Here is a 24031-nt window from a genome sequence, read left to right as displayed (position 1 = left end):
TTTACTACATTATACATTTTGTGTGCTAAAATAGTCAAAAACTTCCAAAAAAATTATCTCTCTTGCACCATGTATGAGTTGGTATCAGAATGTTGCCGGACTATACAGGCCATTTTTTTTGACGTGACTGTACAAGCCGGTGTCCCAGTAGCCTCTGCCAAAATAGCCACTGAGTAGTTGTGCCGAGTTTCATTGTTGTGAGTGGTTAGGTTATGACTATAAGTTGTACTTTGTTGTTGTATGTTATCATAACGTAGTGAATGTTGTGATGGCTGATAAATTTGAGCAACACAATGTTTTATTTTTGAATCATAACCATAAAACTAACTTTGATCACTAGTTAGATTCTGAATATTAATGTAGGGTCACTTTTAGATGTTTCAAGTGCACACATCAACACGTCATTGTTTCTGATCAACCTTTATAAGCTGAGGCACAAAGTTTGTGGCAACTCTATGCATGTCTAGATTTTTGGTAAAATTTCTTGACAAGTTCCGTAGCTAAAACAGACACTTACGTAGTAGTCATTTACTGTCTGATGATGGTCTTCATGAATGAGGTGCCACATTTTTCTAACAGTTTCATCTGTTTTGCTTGTGGAAGGCCGTCCTGAATGATGATCATCTTCAATTGAAGTTCTGCTAGCCTTGAAACGAGCATACCACTCAAAAATCTGTGTTCTACTCAGTGAATGTTCTTCAAAAGCTTCTTGAAGCATTGCAAAAGTTTCTGTTGGTGATTTCTTAAGTTTTAAGCAAAACTTGATGCAAGCCCGTTGCTCGGATTTATCAGCCATCACAAAAATTGTTACATAATGATAACAATCAACAACAAAGGACAACTTGTAGACATAACCTAACCACTAATAACAGCGAAACACGGCACAATGACTTAGCGGCTATTGTGGCAGAGGCTACTGGTACACCGGCTCGTACTGCTGCGTTAAAAAAAATGGTGAGTACAGTACGGGGACTTTTTGATACCACCTTGTATGTCACTTCTTTTCTTCTCATACCTTACATTTCTTAGTTTTATTAGTTTAACCTTATTTGAAAGTCTTTAAATAAGGTGTTATTATTAGGTATCACTATCATATAAGTTAGATGAAAGTATGTTTTTTGTTTTGTTTTAGGATTTGCGTCAACAGAATTTGATAAGTCATGCTTCAGGAGATGCAAACCGACCCTTTATTGTTGGATTCCATCTTTACCACATTGTCAACTACGACCCTAACAAAGGTTGCATTTTATGTTCACCATTTTAGAGTAATTAAATGGTAATAATGTTACGTTGAGTAGTGATAAGATCGGAGAATAATATTTAATGTAGTTGTATGTCGGACATCTGACATTGACTTACCTGCCTGTTGTGACTTACAGATGAACCAAAACCACTGAAAGATTTGCAGAGTTTTGAGAGTGAGTGGTTGGAAGTAGAGATGAAACCTCCGACAGCTCCTCCCACAGTACCTCTGTTCCTGAGTGATTCCCTGCCTACACAATGCCAAAGCTCAGCAGGTATCCACCTCTATACCTACATTTTTCATAGTTTTTTGTTATAAAGTTTCTTTATAATCTCCAGATTGTAGTTAGGTTTTTAATCCTGTGACCCCTAACGTTCATGTGTACGGGCATTAAAAATACCTGTGTAAAATCCCAGCATCCAGTGTTATGTACGTTCACAAATTAATTGTTTCAAAGTATAAAACATACAAAAATTTCACTTACACTACACCAAAATAATTACAAAAAATCAATCTTTCTAATAAAGTTGTGAACTGAACTTTATATGGTTTTTTATTAATGATATAGAACTATAATCATTAACATCTTAAATTGAAATACTATAACACAGTTTAAAATAAAATTGTTTCTTTTATTCAATATGAATATCTTTTTTTGGTTATATTAGAAACAATCCAAATCTCCAGGAATGAAAAAAAATAGCCTACTTCTTTTGAATAAACAAGTGAAATATCTATTCCTACCTCCAAGTTAAATTAATCTGATAAGAAACAGTCCTAGATAATTGGAGCAGAAAATATTAATAGATCCAAACGTACTTTCCAGATGGATTTGTTTACTTTGCTCTTCGTAAGAATCATCCTCCCTAAGTTTTCCTCCAAAGGATATTTTTGACGTGACAACGTCTTAAATTAGGTTGCGGCTCGGAGTCACTCATGAAAAAGTGTAACGTTACGATGCCCGTCCCAGTGGGTCCGCCGCACGGGATAAAGCAGATAACTGTGAGTCCGCCGCACGGGATAAAAGCAGATAACTGTGAGTCCGCCGCACGGGATAAAGCAGATAACTATGTTTAATTCGTGAAAATGTGTAGTGCTTAGATTCGTCATTTACAACAACTACAACAATAAAGGTAAATAATTGTACACTGATATTTCATTATCGTAAACTATGATTGATTGATTAATTGTTAGATTGACACAAAAGTTGAGAAACTGAGTTTATAGGTTATGTCATACTATTGACAAATGTTGATAGTGTTAAGTAAATTATTAGTTTAAAATCACTCTGCAATCAATCATAATTCAGTCGATTGAGAAGAAACAGCGCGTATTGCTAGTCAAACATTTAAAATAACAAATTATTTATTTATTTATTTGTACAATAGCTACAGGAACATTATCCCAAAACAGCTATATTGAAAATACAAGTTAATAATAATTATTTACAATATAATATACTATAAGTACGTATATGAAGAAACTAAAATTACAAAATCATTATTAGGCTGAGTAAAAATTAACTGTTTTCTGTTACAGCACGAGAAAAAATAAAAATATAATACAATACATAATAACAATTTAAAACTTTAACAAAACTAGGTTACTACCTTAAGTTTATAAATAATATTTAGCTTATTTACAAATGAATTAAAATTATTATTAAATATATCCAATTTCATTTTTATACATGTTTAACAACCTAATACCTTTAAAAAATGAAAAATTATAAAACTGCACTGTATTACAAACGTGGTGTAAAAAAAAACCAAAAGAGGGTCTCAGATTATTTCTTGGGACATGCAGAAAAAACCTTACCAACTAAAAAAGAACTATCAACTAAGTTATGTAAAATTTTATAAATGTATAAAATAATAGATCGGTTTCGTCTTGTTAACAAAGTTTCAAAAGAAAAAATACTTCTTAAGACAGTTGTTGACAGGTTTCGCTCACAAGAAACATGAAATCTTTTAAAATATAAATACACTTAGAAACTTGTTTTGAATTAGCTCCAAAGAAGCAATGCTATGTAATGAATAAGGGGGTCCAAATTATTGCACAATACTCCAGCCTACTTCTTACGAATGCATTGTATAGTTTAATGATAGGATCAATTGAATGAAAAATCATCGTGTTTCTAATTACAAAACCCAACATCCTAATGGCATCCATTAATGATAAAATTAAGGTGATTTTCAAACCGTAAGAGCCGAGTCAAAAATTACGCCAAGATCTTTAACATGAGTCACTAGTAGTAGCTTAGTGCCATTTATAGAGTATTCTGGTAGAGTTAAATATTTTTTTCCTAGTATAAGTCATCGCAAAACACTTCTTTACATTTAAAAATAGGTTGTTCTCTAAGCACCAAAGGCTAAGTAAATTTAGCGTTGATTGCAGTTCAGCAACGTCGTGATTGTCTCGAATCTTTCTATATATTTTCAAATCATCCGGCAAACAAAAGGCATTTAGACCGTGTTAAATAATTAGGAAGATCATTAATATATATCAAGAATAGTAATGGGCCCTAAGTTAGATCCCTGGGGAACACCCGAAGTGCTAATGTACTTTTTTTAGACATAGTGTTAGACACCATAACAAACTGACTGCGAAGCTTTAAATAAGTCTCAACAAAACTAATAAATGGCGGGGATAAATTAAAACAAGATACAGTAGAACCCCTCATATCCGGCCTCCGGTTTTACCGCAACCCTCGGTTTATCCGGCCACTTCCCGGAAAGCCAATATCGAAATTTATTTACCACGGCTTGCAGACGCGCAGTTGGCACGCACTAGTCTCCCACGACTCTTGCGTTATTTTGGTGTATCTATTTGTTTACATTTTCCTGTGTTGTCCTCAGTTGAGCTAATAGGTTTAACCTGTAAACAGTTCGTTGATTATTTCCAGTGCGGTTAGTACAGTACAGTACAATTGTTTTTGTTTCGTCAAGTGCTGTGTACTGTAGGTTGGTTTATCCGGCCGAATCGTTATCCGGCCGAATCGTTTATCCGGCCGAATCGTTATCCGGCCGAATCGTTATCCGGCCGAATCGTTATCCGGCCAGGGGCTCGGTCCCGTGGTGGCCGGATATGAGGGGTTCTACTGTAATTTACTTAACAAAATATCGTGATCTACTTTATCAAACGCCTTAGAAAAATCTGTATACACTACATCAACCCTGCCACCAGTATCCAATTCAGATGCTACGTCAAAAGAAAATTCCATTAGATTAGAGACTGTTGATTTACAAGGAAGAAAGCCATGCTGCTGGGGAGATATATCAGATTTTACGTTATAAAAAATATATTTATAGAGAAGTGATTCAAATATCTTAGCGAATGTATTTAACAATGAAATCGGACGGCAATTTTCAATGTTTTCAATGTTTCCTGATTTAAAAAATGGGAACCACCTTAGCTTCCTTCCATTTCTCCGGGAAAATACAGGTTTTTAAAGATAGATTGAACAAAATAGCTCAAAGGATCACACAGCACCTCAGCACAACCCTTTACTATATATGTAGGAATACAGTCAGGTCCAGAAGATTTCTTTGATTTCAATTTTTTGATCGCTGCTAACACATCTAGAACTGTAAACAAAACCCCTTGGCTGTTTTCCCTATATAAGTTTTCAGTACTAATATTGTTAGATTTTACTTCCGGAGTTAACCGAGAAAACTGAAGAAAAAAAGTCTGCAAACGAATTGGAAATGTGATCAACTGGAACCACTTTGTTTTTAAATTTCATTTCGAAAGAGCCCAAATCTAAATTAGAAGAAGAGCGTCTGGACTTTATAAAACTCCAGAAAAACTTAGAGTCTACATTAATGCAATACTCAATGTTTCGAATATATTCTCGATAAGCCAATTGTATTTTCAATTTAAACACCTCTCCTGAGATCCTTAAACAAACTTTCATGGAATTTAGAGAATTTTCCGTTTCTTAGCACATTTATTCTTTATCTTTATAGAATTAATAATATCCTTTGTAAACCAACACGGATATTTACTTTTAAAGATTAATGGTTTTTTAGGTACACATTGATCAAAAACGGTAAAAATTGTTTTATAGAACACATCCACAGCCCTATCTACGTTATTTATACTATACACTTCATCCCCAATTACATTCTCTAAATTATTAAACATACTGTAAAAATCAGCTTTCTTAAAAAAATAATAAGTGTTGAGTATCAGTTTATTTTTAGTTAAATTATTAAATAAGGAAGGGTTTGAAAGGAAAACCTACACACAACGGCGGATGGTGCCCGTCTAGAGGCAATAAAGGACCGTTACAGTAATCAACAGACAGTGATTTGATATTACTAATTATTAGGTCAAGAGTAATACTGTTACAGTTAAGAACATCATTGTGAGATTTAAGATCGTGCATTGCCATAAAGTGATATAGATTTTTAACTACAGTGCTTCCAAACAACATATTAACAGTTTAATCCATTAATTTCGGGTAGATTAAAATCACCTAATATTAACAAATTATCAAACATAGATTTACTTTTTAAAATCCTCAAAAGAATTAAAGTAGTCATCATACAAACTAAGATTACTGTTAGGTGGAAAATAAACAATGTTTATACAAATAGATATATTTGAATGAGGCATGCGCACTTGCAGCCAAATAGATTCAAGGTCGCGGGGAATCAGCTGATCGCCAACCGTCACAGACAGCTCACATGCTTGTAGCCGCCCTCAAGCATTATAACCTCTAACCTGTCATAACAGTGCGACCAAACAAACGAACTAAACCGACCAATCACCACGCGCGGAGTTAGAATTTAACTGTGTTTAGCAAGGATTTTCAAATTCCAATTTTAGTAAATGTTTTATTCAACTTTACCATTTACAATAAAAAAATTTTAATTAATTTCAAATTATGTACAATTTTTTAGTAAACAAAATATATTTCTATAGTTAAAATTTGTGCAATTCTTATTTTCAATTCAATTCCTTGTTCCTATTGTGCAATTTAATAATATTCATATCAATAAATATTCTACCGAGAAAAAGACGTTGTCACGTAAAATCTTCACCCGTAAAACCGACTTTACAGGCAACCATAATTTTTTTTATCTAATTTAAACAAAAAGTTAGTTTGCTACAATCCGTTCTTATTAAACAATTGTAAAACAAAAAATCCAACACATTTTTATCAGTTAGATTTATACAAATTTAGGGTTCTGTAAAAATGAGTTTTTCCACATAGTATTGAGAAGTAATGTAGTTTGATTCATGGTACAGGCCCACACTACCGACACACCCACCTGGAGATAGACGCACAGACCAAGAGTGACCGTGTGGAATGGGCCCACTGTCGCTACCAGTCTATCTACAGACCAGACCACGCATACGAACTTGTGGTGCAGTGGATGGCTGCTTCTGGAACCATCGTCAACGAGCTGGTAACTTCCATCTGTGTTACTAGTAGAACTCCTTTTATATGAGCATGAGAGGAACATTGTTGTAAAAACACCTAACAGTTTTTATAACGATATAATTTGTACTATAGAGTTAAAATATAAAATAAATATACATTTATTATAAAGGAATATAGTTAATAGAATGGAAAATCCATACACAAAAATGTTTTTTAAATATATATGTATATACTGGACATAAAAATCTATTTTATCACATATTCAGTGATCCAGTACTTCCTCAGGGGGGCGGCCCGCTAGGAGTCAGAAGAAAATCTTAAATGTAAGCATAGGTTGATATGCATATCAAATAAAAGGTCTTTATTAGTAGAGTACAGAGCCGCAAACCCGACCTCAAACGGATAACTGAGTCAAAAATGACAGCCATTCAAAGATGGCTAGATTTTGCAACTTAGGTTAATGTAAAAAATACACTGATGAGCTTTTTGATTTTAACTTTACTAACCCAAAACTGTCTACAATTTATTGTTGTTGTAATTTGCAATAAAACTTATTATTCTACAACAATAGGTTTGAGGCTCTGTACTCTACTAATAAAGACCTTTTATTTGATATGCATATCAACCTATGCTTACATTTAAGATTTTCTTCTGACTCATAGCGGGCCGCCCCCCTGAGGAAGTAGCGGATCACTGAATATGTGATAAAATAGATTTTTATGTCCAGTAACTTTGCGTAAGGTTTTGTAGCTCTATTTTAAATATTTTGAAAAATATTTAACCGACCCGGGACTTTTTGGACACCCTGTATATGTATATAAAACTCATTTGGACATGTTGTTGCATGCTTTGTAACCTCAAAGTTTACAATAAAATTAAATATTCATTTCTTTATTATTGGTAAAGTATATTTTAAAATTATATCTACAGTCGGGGCCACCAAATTAGGCGGGTGGGTGGAATTGCGCCGTTGCCAGATTCTGCAAACATTGTGAAATAGAATAATCCCTGAATTGTATCCATTTTAGAGCATGATGTTGTTTGCTTTCTCCTGAGATTCTGATGACATCTTACAAGTTACAAAGATGAAAATCGTATTATTGGCTTCAGGAGAGACCGCTGATGATAACGGTATATAATTTTTGTATGTAAATACAAAAATGTAATTTTGAAATACTAAATACCTACAAACCAATTTTAATTCATTAACATGGTGTATTAAACATTTTCAGTAAGCGAGGAAGTTTTTTATTTTTTGGTTAGGAATATTTTTTGTGTGGCAAAGTTTTAGACAAAGGTATAAACTTTATTTTTTGTTCCAAACAAATTTTTTTCAGTTTACTAACTTCGCTGGGAAATGCGTGCAAACCTAAATTATTGAAATCAAACACGCAGAGCGATGCGTGCGCCGTGCGTATACACACAATTTCTACTCAACTTTTTTTTAATAGCAATACTTTACTTTCTATTATTTTTATCATTACTCAACTGTAGTACTATGTATTGTAACCATAGCGAAAATTAAATAAATATTTTAAGTTTAGTAAAAGTAACCATGCTTAAAACAATCTGTTTTGCCTTCCTTAGCAAAATTATTTTAAATATAAACATTTTAAACACGTGTAATAATAGAAATAATAAAGAAACATTTTTAAGTAATTATTATTAAACAAGTGACATTGTTAGTACTTACGGTTAAATAATCACAGTGAAATTATGTCAGTCCGTGGTTGATTTGATCACTTGGTGGTTCCGAGTTACTTGCTTTTAATCTTTGTCAATGTCACAGTCACTGTCGCTGTTTTCACTGTCTGATGAGTCGTCTCTAAGGTTTATAATAAATGGTTCCATTATGTCATCTCTAACAATTTCTTTAGCCCAATCGTCAGACTGCAAATTCTCACTGTGTCTCACACAATTTTCCCAATCGACAGCAGTGACGTTATCTATAGCGTCTGAAGTGAGTTTTTCAACATCTGCTAATTTGAAAGTACTATTTCTTGTAGCAACTTCTCGCTTGACTTGTGCCCAGATAAGTTCAATCGGGTTGTACTGGCAGTGGTAAGGAGGCAACCTCACCACTTCATGGCCCCATGACAACGCTAGTTCGTCAAGCTCGTATTTTTTGTGTTGTTTAAAAGGTATAACTTTTACAAGTAATTCCGCTTTAGTTTCCTTGTCAAGAAAATCAATATTTTTTTCTATTTAACCAGCCTTGTATATCTTTTTTCTTCCAATTAGATGATGGAACTTTGTCAATTTGTGCGGAGTGGTAGGGTGCATTGTCCATAACGATGACTGTAGGTTCTTCCAAACTTGGTAGAAGATCTTCACAAAACCACCTCTTAAAATGATGTATGATTCATTTCAGCATGATAGTCTGTACCGGTTGTTTTCGATCTAAAAACCCATTTGCACTGTGGAATAAATCCTTTTGAATTTCCTGCATGACACACTATTAATCTACCACCTTTCCCTGTTGGCACTTTCAAACCACCACTTTTATCAGAATGCTGCCAAATAAAATGTTTTGTGTGACTTTGGTTTACCCATGTTTCGTCTAGATACACGTGATCAACGTTTTCATCCTGTACAGATTTCATTTTCCTTAAAAATTGTGCACGTGCAACCACAATGTCCTGTCTTTCCATCAAAAATTTACGACCATCGTTTGCTTTCTTAAACTTAAACCCAACAATGTGCAATTGCCTCCTAGTTGATCGTACACTTCCCTTGTATTCAATTTTTTCCTGAAGTTTTATTCTCACTTTTTCAGCTGTTGGAAACTCACCTTGGTCATAAAACTCCAAAATTGTTCTTCGAACCAGATCACAATCAAAGTCACTCAAAACAGTCAGTTGTTTCTCTCGTGAATATTGTTTTCTTGGGGACGAGAAATCACATGTTGGTGACAATTTTTTTTCCTGGACATATCGTTGAACAGAACAGAGACTTAATCCACACACTTTTGATGTAAGTTCTTGGCTTTTCTTGAAGTTAATTGTTCCAAGAACACCAGGATCAGCTAAACCTTTCAGAAAATTCAGAACGTTAACTACAACACATTTAGTTTGACTATTTAAATCACTTTTTTTAATACCCTCTAATCGTCTCCTTTTCACAGGTGTTTTTTCATTTTCTCGTGAACTACCAGCTTCCTCCATTTTCAGTATGTAACTACACTCACTAACTTGTCAGACAGTACAATACGACTGGCACTGGCACTGGCAGGGTGGCGTATGAAAGCTGCAGCGTCGGCGCGACACTTGGACTAGGCAACAATGTGCACACAGCGTTGCCAATTTGTGCCTGAGAGCGACCGATTCTCGACCTTCCTCCGCTTCACCGGTCCCATACGTGGCAGCAGCGCAAATCCACCCACCCGCCTTATTTGGTGGCCGTGACTGTAGAGCTATGTTTGCTGATACATAATTGTTAATCAAGCAACTTAACATCGTTACCCAGTAGGGATCACTTCTGGCTGGTTTATACCTACCAGTTGAACCCACCACTGGGCACAGCAAAAACCGATGTGCCACTTCAATCTGGGCCACCTTATGGATGTCCAGTAGCGGCACATCACTAACCGCAAATGTTCTTTTCTGGGGTTCATGGGCAATTCAATAGGTCTAATCTACTGTGGAAGATGACTGTTGGAGTTGGTGGGATTTGTTCCCTTACCTCAGAGTTCTTGTTAACCTCAACAAGGGTGTGCCACCCCCTGCCTACTTTGACTGTAGAGGCTCGTTCAGAGCTGGCCTCCCCTTCTTCCAGGATGACTTTGAGATGTAGTGCCCTAATTCTTCCTCATGGATCTCGATAGGAGGCGGCCCCCTACTCCATAACCTTACCCATCCTGAATATCCTATCACTCCGGAAGCAGCGCAAAGGTTCTTACAGGACTAAGTGCAATTTATAAGCTTCTTGTCCTAAGAGAAAAAAACAAAAAAAAAAAAAAAAAAAAAAAAAAAAAACTTAACATTGTTGTATTGTAGTTGAAGATCTGGGGATGAAAATTATACCTTCTATCGTATTATGTTTATGACAAATAGTTCTGCCATATTCCGTGAAACAGGAGAGCTCAGTGAGTCAGAATTTATTCACTGAGTGGGCCTTATAAACTAAGGGAGTGTCCCTGAGTTAACATTAATTAACATAATAATGAGTAAAATTAAGATTTCTAATTTGTATGAGTTGGCCAATAAAGTTAGAAGTGCTTCTACATCAGAACTGCAATTATTATTTGTTACTTAAAAAATTCTCTTTACGACCTTTATTAATAGCTCCTCCTTAAGAGATTTGTATAATTAGTGACAAGTATTGAAAGTAAATGAAGTTCTATTGTTTCTCTTGTGTTGAATGTAAATAAGTGTGAGCTGTAAGCTGTAACAAACATTTGATGTTTCAGATCAGTGGGTGGGCTCGGAAGGCTCAGTCGAACGGATTACTGATGATCCCCATTCCTCCGGACCCGTTCGCTCTCCCGTGTTCTATCAAATCAGAGGTGGTCCGTGGAGATCCTCTACGGGGACCGATCTTTGTGCCTCTGGACACGGAGAGCCTTATGGGGACCAAAAGCTATTTGTTCGAAGGTGACGAATTTGTGTTTGACAATTGAATGTAGGCACTCTCATTGTTGCACTAGCATATGGGATTCAGCCCAATACCAGTAACCGGCTAACACTAAGTACTGGTCTTGAGGTGAGTGAAGAAACTAAGCTTTAGTGAGTGACACTCCCTCCTCACTTCCACTGGCTCTGACAACTGACTAGAACAGTCCAAAAAATGTCCAAAATAAAACATTTCTGAGACCTATACATGTTGGTACTCGTATGAAAATAAGCCGTTATTAAAACCAAAGCTGAATGGAAGAATAAATTACACAGTCACAACTCACATCTCATTTTCAAGCACTGTAAGGAATTGTCCAAGTGACTAAAAAAAAATCTAAATTATTAAAAAGTTATGTGATTCCAGTACACATAATGATCAGATGACTTATTTTATTAAAGTTGTTTTTGGACTTTCATGTGAATTTGTACTATGAGTTCCAAGCAATAAAAATTGTTTTCAAACCCTTTGAAAATGTTGATGACGAATAAACCAGTTAATTGCACCACCGGGATTGTTACTCATGACATATCCACAAAAAGACAAATGTGGCTACTTTTGGTTATTAATAAGTCGCAAAGTAACCTTTTGCAAAGTGACAACACACTTTTCTCAGAGAGACTTTCGGGAAACCAGGTACAGTTTGTGGAAAGTTGAATATGGTCCACAGTGGCTTTATAATAATAAAAATGTTTTACCACAATATTTTATATAAACAGAAGTATGAATTTTTATAATTTTATTTATTTAACAAGAAATACTATAAATTTGTATCATATTCTCCCCACAGCGAGGTTCAAATATGTCTAGAATTTAATTGTGTAAACAATAATGTGTACTGAGAGCAAATAAAAAAATGGAAAAATGTGTATATACCATTAATCTAAAGTTTGGAAATTATATGATGTTTTATTTTATTTATATGATGAATTATATAATTATTTTAATTCTTTGTAAGCATGACATCTCATCACACATGTTTGGTGACTTGTACATTGGGTACACGAGATCTTCCACAACTGCCGTTGTGTACTCAATAGGATAACTGGGCTTTCATAAGCACGTCTGATGGGGTATATGTTGTTATGCATTTCCTAATTGCGTTTTTATTATTTGCCTGTCTTGGTGGTTTGTTAAATATTATCCTGCACTTATATATCTCACTTAATATCTCAGACTATCGTTCACCCTTCGGGCACGATAAATTTTAGAATAAATTATGTGTAGTTGTCTCTAAACTAAAATCTATTATTAATGAATATGGAAAAAAAATTGGTAGTTAATAGAGAATTGTTGCAGAGTTCCCTGAAGAGTCTTGGGGCCAGCGGCTGATACTGTTCCAGGAAGCTATTGCTGTCAAGTTCGGCTTCATCGCATGCTCTGTAGAGAGTAGCAGCCAAGACCATCACCATCAGTATATCCATCTTACTGGTAAGCACTGGAGTATAGATAACATATTACAAATTAAATTACTTTTTAATAATTTAGTTACATCTAAAGAGATTGAAAATATAGAAACCTGTAAAATGGCAAACACTTTTGAAACGTACATTTTTACTACATAAAAGCTATTGAAAATTAGATTATTGTTTTTATACGTAGATTGTGTAAAACACCTAAAGCATTACTCTCTTATGCGTCACATATTTTTAATATTGTTTTCTTAACCCTATCCCAGACAGTTGCCACGTCAGTTGGAAATATTTGTAACTTTTACTGGCATCATATTGTGTTATTTTCACAGTTTTATAATTAATTTATATGTTCTTTACTAATACAATAGGTTATTATTTTATACACTAAAATGTCAACACTATTGTTTTTTGGAAGAACTTCAAAGTAGTAGGATTTTCGGCTTGAATAATTCTTACATGCTGCAAAATAATCTCGGAATATGTTGGAAATACACAGAAGTGTAATAGCCAAGAAATGCTGAACACTCTTATTAGTACGTATATGTTTATATATTGTCTGCAGGTAATGTGTTCCTGATGATACCTGCTATGCCCTGTGATACCACACGGTCTAGCCTCAACGCCAGCTCAGCCCCGCGCAGCGTAAACCGCTACCCCACCTACAGTGACGTGAAGGCTAGCCCCCACCACGAATACATCACACGCTACAATACTGACGAGACCAAAGCAAGTACTCAGAAGTCACTTTAGATTCCTAATGTTATAAGATGATTTCTGTTTAATTTTCATTTACAAACTTACAAGCAAACCAGCATCTTGCAAATTGTTGAACAAATCCGAGATAATTCTTCAGGAGTTAACAAACTCAAACTCAAAATTCTTTATTGTTGTCAACAATGTAAATTGCATAACAATCGTCAGTACCTAAAATTACTATAACTAAATAAAATTCCATAAATCTAAAAGTTTTTATCAATTAAAAAACCATCTATGCTGTGGTATTCTTTTATAATAAGACTTTTTTTTAGCTTATTCCTAAAAGTTTAAATTAGTGGCCTCTTTGCACCTTGCGTTGTTAAAAAGCTTGATGCAGGAATAAAACGTATGTTTTTCAAAGAAGGATGTCCTATGTTTTGGAAGGGCTGAGGCATATATAAACATACAAACATCCTGTATTATACATAATCCTAATAATATTATAAATGTGAAATTACCCTTCTTTGTTTTGCTTTCACGTGTGAACTATTCAACCGATTGTACTGAAATTTTACTTGTGTATTCACACGGTCCCTGGTATGAATATAGGCCTATTCTTATTTCGCAAATCCCTCTATACTATGTTCCACTGGTCTTTTAAAGTAGCAAAAAATCCTATCTTGGTCTTTAATGTTGTGAAATATTAATTAAAATAGCCTGTCAAATGTAATGAATTGTTCTGTCTAAAGCTGTTTCATGACAGCACAACAATATGTTTAATTAATTTAACCACTATTTTCAATTTGTTTACATTTGTAATTTGTAAATTCTCTAAAGAGTAACCATTAGTTTTCACATAGTTTTTAGATTTTTTTTAGATTAGGCAAGGACTCATCTACCTTATAAATTGTCCTATAGAACCATTTGACAAATAGAATAAGATGGTCAGAATATGACTATGTATTTCAAAATGAGAAGTATTTCTGTTAGTTTTTAGTATCATGGGTCGTCTTTAGAAAGTTCATAACTATTCAAAATGTAAATTACTTTCCAAAACTTTATGTAAATGTTTCTGAAATTTAACCATGTAAAATGCTGTTTGTTGATGAACAAATAATCTAAATTATCTGTCATAACTTTACAGAAATATAATCAATAATATTTACTAGAAATCCATTAATGTTTTCTATTTTAACACAATGCACCACTAAATACCATGCTATATTAACCCAACTTTTCTATAACATAACAAACATTAGGCTTACATGTTTCTTTTCATGAACTTATCCAACTTGAACGTATGAGAACATTAACAAATTTAAATAGTCTAATAAATTTGTTTGGTAAAAGAGTTTTGCATGTGTAACACGTTAAATTATAAAAGTTCAGCTAAATTATTTAAAATGAAACCTTTGTCATAAAATATTACTAAAATGCATACAAATTGTTGTATTAATTTTGATGTAATTCAATAAATTTTGTATCTTTGCAAAAATAATAAATCCTGCTAATTATAAGTAATTTATTATAATAAAATATATTATAATATATTTCATTCACTATACAGATACAGATATTTACAAATATACAGATATTTTCATTCACTGTAACAGGCAGTGTTTTACAAACATGTCTTACCTTATTAATCTTTATAATGGTTTGATAAAGAAAATATAGATTAGATTACATTAAAAGAGGGCATAAGACTCCTAGTTCTCAAAGTGTCAACCTAAGCTTATTGTGCATCCCAGGTTCCATTAGTAGTAGAACCTGCCTATCTCTGAATCTTCAATGAGATCCATGAGCTTCTGGCCAATACTGATGTCAAATTCATCACCTGGAGTCCTAAGGTGTGCAAATGTTTCCTACATTGTCCATGTTCAGTAGTAAGAGAAGTTACTTGTATCAAAAGGCCTTACTGGCGTAATCAGCCAGTTCGTGATCTGGATCCTAAAGCCTCTAATGAGTTTCTTGGCAAATGATTGCCCAGAGAATCTCTGCCACTCATCACAAGGCATATCTGTGAACCATTGCTTATTAAGCAATTGACTTGTTCACACCACAAGCTGATTCATGTACAAGGAACTGCTTCTTTGAGCCATTTCATCAGCGAGTTCATTGTTTTTATACCCGGTTTGTCCAGGAGCTCAGGTAAGAAATCCTGAATTATGACTAGCTAGAATGTATAAAGTCTTAAAGCATTCTGATGCCAGCCTTGAAATAAATTCTGTCACGTTTTAAAAGCGGTCTGACTATCAGATAGTGTCACTGTCCGTTGATCGACATAGTTTCTAGTTAAACCTACCTTAGCACAAATTAAAATAGCGTAGCCTGAAAAACTAAGCCATACTCTCCCAGACTCAATGCAGTGCTCTTTTATTTTTTGCTTTTTTTGTGCCATCGGTCCCCAGTTTGTGTCAGAGAGGGGTCCTTCTTAGCCCTAACTTTACCTGGTAAAATAAGACATTCACTACTGTTTACTTTCGCTAAGAGGTGTTCTGAGAGATAAACTTTACATCATAGCCAGATTTACCCTCTATGAAGGAGTCATCTGTGTACCAGACAAGATCGCCTTTGTCTAGTCTTTATACCCTACTTCCTTCTCCAACCTGCCTTGGATCGGATGGTTACGAGAAAGGGCTTACTAATACAGATTCCTTTGCCATAGTGCCTGATGTTGTATCTAATATTAGATTGAATACCTCTTTAGCAATATGGTGCAGTGGTCCGTAATGCAAAAACAATCTCTTCATGTTATAAAGGAAATACTCCAATATAATTAGCAATGTGTGTCAAAGTAATTTTCTTAATTTTTTTGTTAAAGAAATAAATTTTACTTCTTAAATATTATTAGAAAATTCTAACGACATAATGAACTCACTGAAAAATCCTGTAACTTAGGTTATTCTGGTTCTATATCTATATACCTATACCTGATTTATATATAAAAATACCTTGAGAACAGGTACTCTTTAAAAATCCATTCCTTAAAAATCTGGTTATTCATCAATACACTTTTTTGGTTTCAGTACATGGTGGGTAAACAGTTAACATTGATTTGTTTAAAGGCTCTGGGTTTGTGGGCCTTTCCAATCATTAGAGGTCTTAGTTTAAATGTTCATGATGAATTGGAACATGCTATTATTGTAACATGCTCTTTGCTCTTCTTAAATCCTGGAGCGGATATTTCAGATTTAGCCACCAAAGTCTTAGTTGGCAATATACGAAAATTGATCCCAGTCTCTTCGCAGTTAAATAATTGGTCAGATGTTGAATCAAACTTCTGCCAATTTATTTAAAAATTCTGTATGAAAAATCTGCTGATAATTTTTCACCAACAATATTCAGCTGTCTAATGCCATGCCATTTATTCCATCTGTCTAACCATCCATTGCTGGCTGCCCAAACTCCGCATTTGAGAAAACCATAAAAACAAGGCTTCTGATGTCAGTTCATATCCGCCTTTCTTCACTGTTTCCACAATAAGCCGCTACTTTTTCATAGTTTTTCATATTCTAAATTCAGTTCAAAATATGAAAAACTCTGACAGCTGTGACGTTTATTGTATGTCTAATAATATGATAAAGCAAATAACCCCTCACATTTTATCTCCATTGACACATTGCTTTAACCTTTGTCTAAAAGATAGTTATTTCCCCGAGGAGCTGAAGATTTCAAGAGTTTGTCCGGTTTATAAAAAGGGACTCAAAAATAAACCAGAGAGCTACCGCCCGATATCCATTATTCCGATTCTTGGCAAACTGTTGGAGGCTCTAGTGCATAAGCAAATTAGCAATTATCTCGAAACCAACAATCTTCTTAGCTCCGTGCAATTTGGATTTAGGAAAAAATTGTTCCACTTTTCAAGCTCTAGATAAATTGTTGCGGGATGTGTCTCTGGCTTTGGAGGATAAGGCCTTTGCTCAAGCCACTATGTGTGACTTGAGCAGGGCTTTTGATTGTGTAAACCATAATGATCGTATAAGGAAGTTGGCATATTACGGTTTTGGTCAAATGCCGATTTTATTTTTTGAGTCTTACCTTAATAACAGAAAACAAAAAGTTTGCATTGAGGAAAGCTGGTCTCATGAAGTAATCGTGAAGTACGGAGTCCCGCAAGGATCCATACTTGGACCTTTGCTGTTTTTTAATTTGTATAAATGATCTGCCTGCTTCAATTACAGCTTCAACCATCCTTTATGCAGACGACACTACATTTTTAAATATTAGCAAAGATTTAAGTGAACTTAGTTTAATTTCAAAAAAATTCTATTTCAGATGCCTCAAATTGGTTCACAAGCAATGGTTTCTCATTGAATGAATCAAAAACGCACAATATTATTTTCAGTACGAGGACAGTTGACAGTCGTAACTTAAACATTAGTCTCTCAGACAATGTAAAATTCCTAGGAGTATACATTGATAGAAACATGAACTGGGACTCTCATATTACGTATATTTCTTCTAAATTGTCAAGAGTAGTTTACCTCCTTAGGCGACTAACCTTTTCTGTTAGCACCGACTATGTCAAAACCGCCTACTTTGCATTTTTTCAATCAATACTTAGATATGGGCTGGTTGCATGGGGCAATGGTAGTAAGATCAATGACATACTGATCCTCCAAAAAAAGGCCATAAGAATTATATCCAAATCATCTAGCTTAGAACACTGTAAACCGCTATTTAGATTACTAAACATTCAAACTGTCATAAACCTGTATCTATTTGATTTAATTCAATATATTTTCCAAAATCCAAATTTAATAAAGCCCATTGGTGATACCCATTCGCACAATACAAGATGCAAGAATTTATCAAAAATAAAATTTAATAGATTAAGTAAAACTTTAAAGAGTCATCAGGTACTTTCCCTGAAGGTATATAACCATCTGTCACATTTAATCCCAAAGTTTGACAAAACACTTTTCTTAAAGAAATATTATTTATGGCTTTTGGAGAACCCATTCTACTCTGTAGAGGAATTTTTCTCCAATAAGTCTGTTTTGTTTTAATAAGATTATGTTATTTTTTCAATACAGACCCATCGATGTAACTACAGTGGTACCATTGTTATTTACTGTATAGTTCTTTGCATTGCCAAATAATGTAAATTATTATTAAATTACATTAAGTGCATTAATGCTGATATTGTTGATGTAACTGTGTTGAAACTTTTAACTTTTAACTATCTATGTTGGACTTGGCTACCAGAATGTGCTGTATTTATGACTTTGTCAATGATCATGAGATTTATACGACAATAAAGTGATTTTGATTTTTGATTTTGATTTTGACTCCCACTCACACTTTTATTAACAAATTTCTCAATGTTTTGTTGGTTCCGTCTCCAACCACCAACAGTCACTTCACCAACTTCTAGATCTGCAGCCATCATTTTTGTTGTCTAAATATTTTAATGCTTTAATTTTTTCTTCCAGAGAAATCATATACCTTTTTTGTTTTCCACTCATGCTGTAACACGAATACTTCCACAGCTAAACACAGGTGTAGACCACAGTAACAAAAATAACAAACAAAACGAACATGTCCAAATAACTTGTGTGACTGACTAGCAGTAGAAACGTCTGTGGCGTTCCAGAAATATGGCAACGTTACAGTGTCACTCAGTGAAAGTTCATTCCTATAGGCTTCGCTCTGATGAGCCTTCAAACAAACGTCGGGCGACCTGTCATAAATCAGAAACTGTTACGTCACCAAGAGGATGTGTATTCTAAGAATTCACTACTCGACCTAGCAACAGCCAGAGTACTTAATAACAAATTGATATAGCCGCTATACACACACGCATTATCTTATTATTGTACTGTAACTGCTTGGTCTATAAAAAAATATTTTATTTTCAAAGGCCTTGGATAAATAGGTGTTTACTGTAAACCCAGTTTTATTTTATATTGTTTGTTATTTTTTTAGTATTAGTGTATATTTTAAACAACCAATGATCCCAAAAATAGGTAGAACAAAATGTAATGTAATATAGACAAGCTTTACTAACTGAAAGTGACTTGAAAAACTTGAAATGGGAATCATAATTACTACACTTATTTGATTGTTAAGATTATTGTATCATTTCAATTTAAAATTCAGCTTTTTCAAAATTCTTATGGAATGGTTATAAAAACAATATACAACTCTACAGTAAGTTAACAAAGCTGAAATGAATTCTACACATTTATAGTCTTTGGTTTGGGTACCTTGTTGACTGCTATATGTTGCAGATAACATTAAACATTATTCTAACAGAGGTAAGGTAACTCCAAACAAATTCCTAATATTTGAGAATGAAGTGTTATATAGAAATGTGCACAGGTGGGTTTTCTGTGGTCATGGAACCACATGATCAGTCGTCGCTGGAAGTGGACCTCTGCCCCAGCCAAGAGTGACGAAGCTTTCCAGAACAAACTTCTCAGCGACTTCCGCAACTTCTGCTCCAACTCCGACAACAGACTGAAGAACTTTTGGGACGCGTGCTGGGCAGTTCCTCGCTCCTAATCTTGGTATAGTGAGCATTAACTTAGTAAAGCAATTGTGTTGTGTGCAGTGACATTGATAAATGTCCGAAGTGAGAGAAAACAAAGTTGAAAGTGCTTTTGAAAATGTATAAACTCACATAAGAAGGTTACAACTCCATTCCTTGTCTAAAAATGTATTTTTTGAGTTATGAGTAATGTTGAGGTTTTTACGTTTTATTAAATGCTTGTTGATTTTAAGTTTCTGTTTTCACTAGCTAGTAATGATCTAATAAATTAAAAGCTATGTGTAAAAATGATAACTTATAAAATTGAAAATCTGTTTTTTTTCTAAACTTAAGCCACTTCTTTGCTGAATTACTCATCAAATTCTCATTGAACATAAGTAATAATTTTTGCTTGGATTTTTTTAGTTTTTACAGTTTTTTATTTTTTTTGTTAAAGAGTGACAGGTTAGATAAACAAATCACCAGTATCATGTTTTAACCCTTTTAGCACCAAGAGCCTATATATAGGCTTGGACAAGTTCGGATGTTAAGCGCCAAGAGCCTTTATTTAGGCTCTCAACATTTTCATGCAGTACAAAACCATTTATTGACTAATATCAATACAATTAGGACTGATTTTTGTATTTTATGTAAAATGTACTATAGCAAGTAGCACTGCATAGACATTTATATAATATTCAAACAAAATAACAATACACACTAAAATGTTTTATCTAACGACACATGCGTTTCTATGGTAAAAGTCCGTTTTGTACTTTGTTTACTCTTAAATATATAAATTGTTAGTATTATTTTAGCAAATTTTCACAGGTCTTTCTCAATTAAATATTTTACACAATAACACAGAGGTTTGTTGAGTAAATATTTTTTCAGGCATTTATTGACTTCAGGCTCTTAATTTACAAACAAAAAAATGGAGAAAGTATCTAACTTTTAAAGGTACACGATTTTAACAAATCAACATTTCAAAATTCCATTAGTCATCGTTCTCCTATTTATAACAGAAAAAATGAGGTCAAAATCATTAGTTTATCATAAAATTTAGTGAAATGAGAATGATTTATATCTACATTTGTCATAATTCGTAAAATTGCCCTGGCGCTACTGCGACATACTCCGTGGCTATGCTGGACAACCCTCACCAGTAACTCTAGCGTTACATGATGCAACCTGCCCAAAATGCTTGGCGCTAAAAGGGTTAATATATTTACTTGAGTGTTGTAATTTATTCAGTAATTGTTCCTTTTAACACAATACTTTATTACAATATTTTGAGAAAACGCTGTTAGGTAGATTTTGTATACAAAATCAACCAATTGCAATTATCCTCATGGAAGCACTTACTGAAAATGTCTGCATAACTTCACTTCACCGAACACAAATCTTTGAACCCAATTATTGTGATTTATTTTTAAAGATGTTGGAATTTGAAGTATTCATATCAGTGGGGCTCAAATATCCTTGTTGAGAAATTCACACATTATGTTTTAAAATATTTGTACTGTTTTGTTTCAGCTATCAAGAGTTCCTCAGCTAACCAATCTTCACTGTGAGAAATGCTTAGTTGAGGCCTGAATAATATACTGATCTTATTAGCAAATTGTTATTGACAATAGACAAAAACAACAATGGAAACTAATCAGCTAACATTGCTAATTGTTTGGTAGTTTCAGAACATGAATATTATTCAGTATGGACTAGATCTTATTATACTTAATTTTTTGTCTTTTAATTTCTTTTTATGGTTTGGGTAGTTGTAAGAGTTTGCTTAGGTTAATGTTTTCTAGAAATGTTTTAATGTTGTGGACATTATTATCAATTTCTCTTATTATCTTTCTTTTAGATTTAATATTGTTTAGAAATATTTTAGGGTGTTTTATGGTGTTTCTGAATATGTTTTAGGGTGTTTTATGGTGTTTCTGAAAATGTTTTAGGGTATTTTATGTGTTTCTAGAAATGTTTAGGGTATTATTTTGCTGTTTCTACTTATTATAATGGTGCATTATATCCAGGGTTAAAAAAAGTGTTTAAAGCTGAAATTTAATTCAATATCAAAACATAAATAGTATGAAGTATTTTTCTTGTTGTAACCGGATGACATAAAACTCTTGACTGCGCTCACAATTTTAAAATAGAGTAGCCTACATTGCTTTTATTGATCGTTGATTTGTAATGCCATTATTAATTTGTATGAACACTCAATTAGACCATTCTACATGGTCCAGTACTGACTGATTTTTATAATTATAATATGATTTCTTCCTATTTTATTACTAAATAGGTTATGCAAAGACTGTTAGGATAATTGCAACTTGACAAATACATATTGCATATTTTTACTATTATTATATGTAGCCATTTTGTCTATGTATTGTTAGCATGTATTGGAGTTTTAAAACATTTGTCAAGATTTAAGATTAGATTAAGATTAAACATTTATTTACAACAGTGTTGGTACTTTTTTAACAATAAAGTGTTCTTACCTTTATCATTTTTGTGTGAATTAATCAAGATCCTATCTGCATAATTTGTCCCTAAATCAGATCCTCAAAATCCTATGTGAATCATTTGTGAGGTGATTCTCAATTGTGTACCTGGTGAGACAATTGTTGTAGTTTGAATTGTCTAGATGGTATGATATTTTATCACTATTTACACAATATTACTGTATATTATTTAACACTTCACCGTTTTAATTCAATTATTTACCAATAAAGACTTAATATTACAGCTTTGTAATACACATTAATATTATGTAATAATTGACAAGTTTTTTATACTTCCACTTTCAACAACGTTTTACGCTTTAAAGTTGACAGCCATTCACTATTTGAGAAAAAAATGGACATATCTAAGTTTTTATTCGTTTTTTATTTTTTAAATTCTAAAAACCAATTTTAATATCATTTTGCTATTTCACATTGTTTTGCCAAACTTGAAGTTTTTGTTTAGAAATGTTACATTTGTACGTTCATCCTCATAAACTTACTCGTATTATTGGTATATAAATAAATTTCAGAATTTTATGAAGACGGCAATACCAATTTCTTAATGAATTAAGCATAAAAATATTTGTTATGAATTTCTAAAAGAACGCATGAAAACAAGAAACAGTACTCTGCTACTTTAGAAACTACTAGATCTAGGGTTCAGGAGGATTGAGAGAGCTCTGAGCAGGTGGGTCAGATAACTAATTCCCAATACTTGGAGCGGAGGGCGAATGGGCCATCGGCTGCTTATCGCAGAAACTGTAGAAAAACGGGCAACGATGACGCTCATGCAATTTAGGTCAGAGTTTGTGATACTGACGCAAGCACAACCTTAAGTGTTTATTATTTGGTTTATAACATGATTCCTGACTTTTTAATTTACAAATGTAATGATTGTGTGTATCTAAAACTAGATAAAAAATTAAAGTGGCAATCAATAAGTTTATAACATAATTTATAACACAGATTAAAAAGAGACTAAGAACGTTTTAAAATAAAATTATGATCAATAATTTAATACAAAGTAAAAAATATTTAAAAATTACAAAGAAATATGTCTGACACTAAACCATTTAAAGTTAGTACTATTAAACACATATAAGACCAAGCACCTTTAAACTTTACTTTTAAAGTTACGTTCTTTTATTTTCACATGCAAACTATTTTATAGAATTAAACCCTTCATGATGTGGCTGGATTTTACTTTTTCAATCTTGTGAAAAGAATGTCTTGTAAATTATATATAATGAATTTTATCACAGTTCTACATTGATAACATTCTTTTCATTTGTCTATATCATCAGGAGCAATATATCCATTTCTGACAGCACACAACCCACCAATGTTCTTAACAGTAATACATTTCTGAAATATTCTTTGAGATTTGATTTTTGTAGGGAGTCCAAAACTGTGTTACTTGTACAAAATTACTTCTAAACAATTTTTCATACTTGACAGAAACAATGGTTTGGTATTCATCTTAAACTAAAAATAACTGCTTCAGTTTTATTTTTCAATTTAAGAGAAATTGAAAACAGATATAATATGATTGTAATTTTGACATTTTTTAACTCTATCCCTAAGCAAATTTATTTTTGCTTGTTGGTAAGTAATTTATTGAAGCTAGAAATTAAAGAGGTCCCAACACCAAACCCTGGGCTGGGGTACCTCACATTTATTTCAACTACA

General features: G+C 33.3%; 1 protein-coding gene across 1 annotated transcript in view; it reads left to right on the top strand.

The window, feature by feature from the left end:
• LOC124367627 (GATOR complex protein Iml1-like) overlaps positions 1-22301 on the top strand; it is a 63732-nt gene extending 41431 nt beyond the window's left edge. Inside the window, exons 12-19 of the mRNA XM_046824600.1 lie at positions 1133-1238; positions 1380-1517; positions 6500-6660; positions 11044-11227; positions 12546-12677; positions 13224-13387; positions 19685-19872; positions 21369-22301. Coding sequence (XP_046680556.1) covers positions 1133-1238; positions 1380-1517; positions 6500-6660; positions 11044-11227; positions 12546-12677; positions 13224-13387; positions 19685-19867 — 1068 coding nt within the window. The 3' untranslated portion in view covers positions 19868-19872; positions 21369-22301. The remainder of the gene's footprint in view (positions 1-1132; positions 1239-1379; positions 1518-6499; positions 6661-11043; positions 11228-12545; positions 12678-13223; positions 13388-19684; positions 19873-21368) is intronic.
• The last annotated feature ends 1730 nt before the right edge of the window (positions 22302-24031 follow it).

Source organism: Homalodisca vitripennis, chromosome 8 (assembly GCF_021130785.1).
Source record: "Homalodisca vitripennis isolate AUS2020 chromosome 8, UT_GWSS_2.1, whole genome shotgun sequence".
NCBI lineage: Eukaryota > Metazoa > Arthropoda > Insecta > Hemiptera > Cicadellidae > Homalodisca > Homalodisca vitripennis.
The sequence above is the reverse complement of the archived record's forward strand: the minus strand, read 5'-3'. Positions and strand labels throughout refer to the sequence as shown.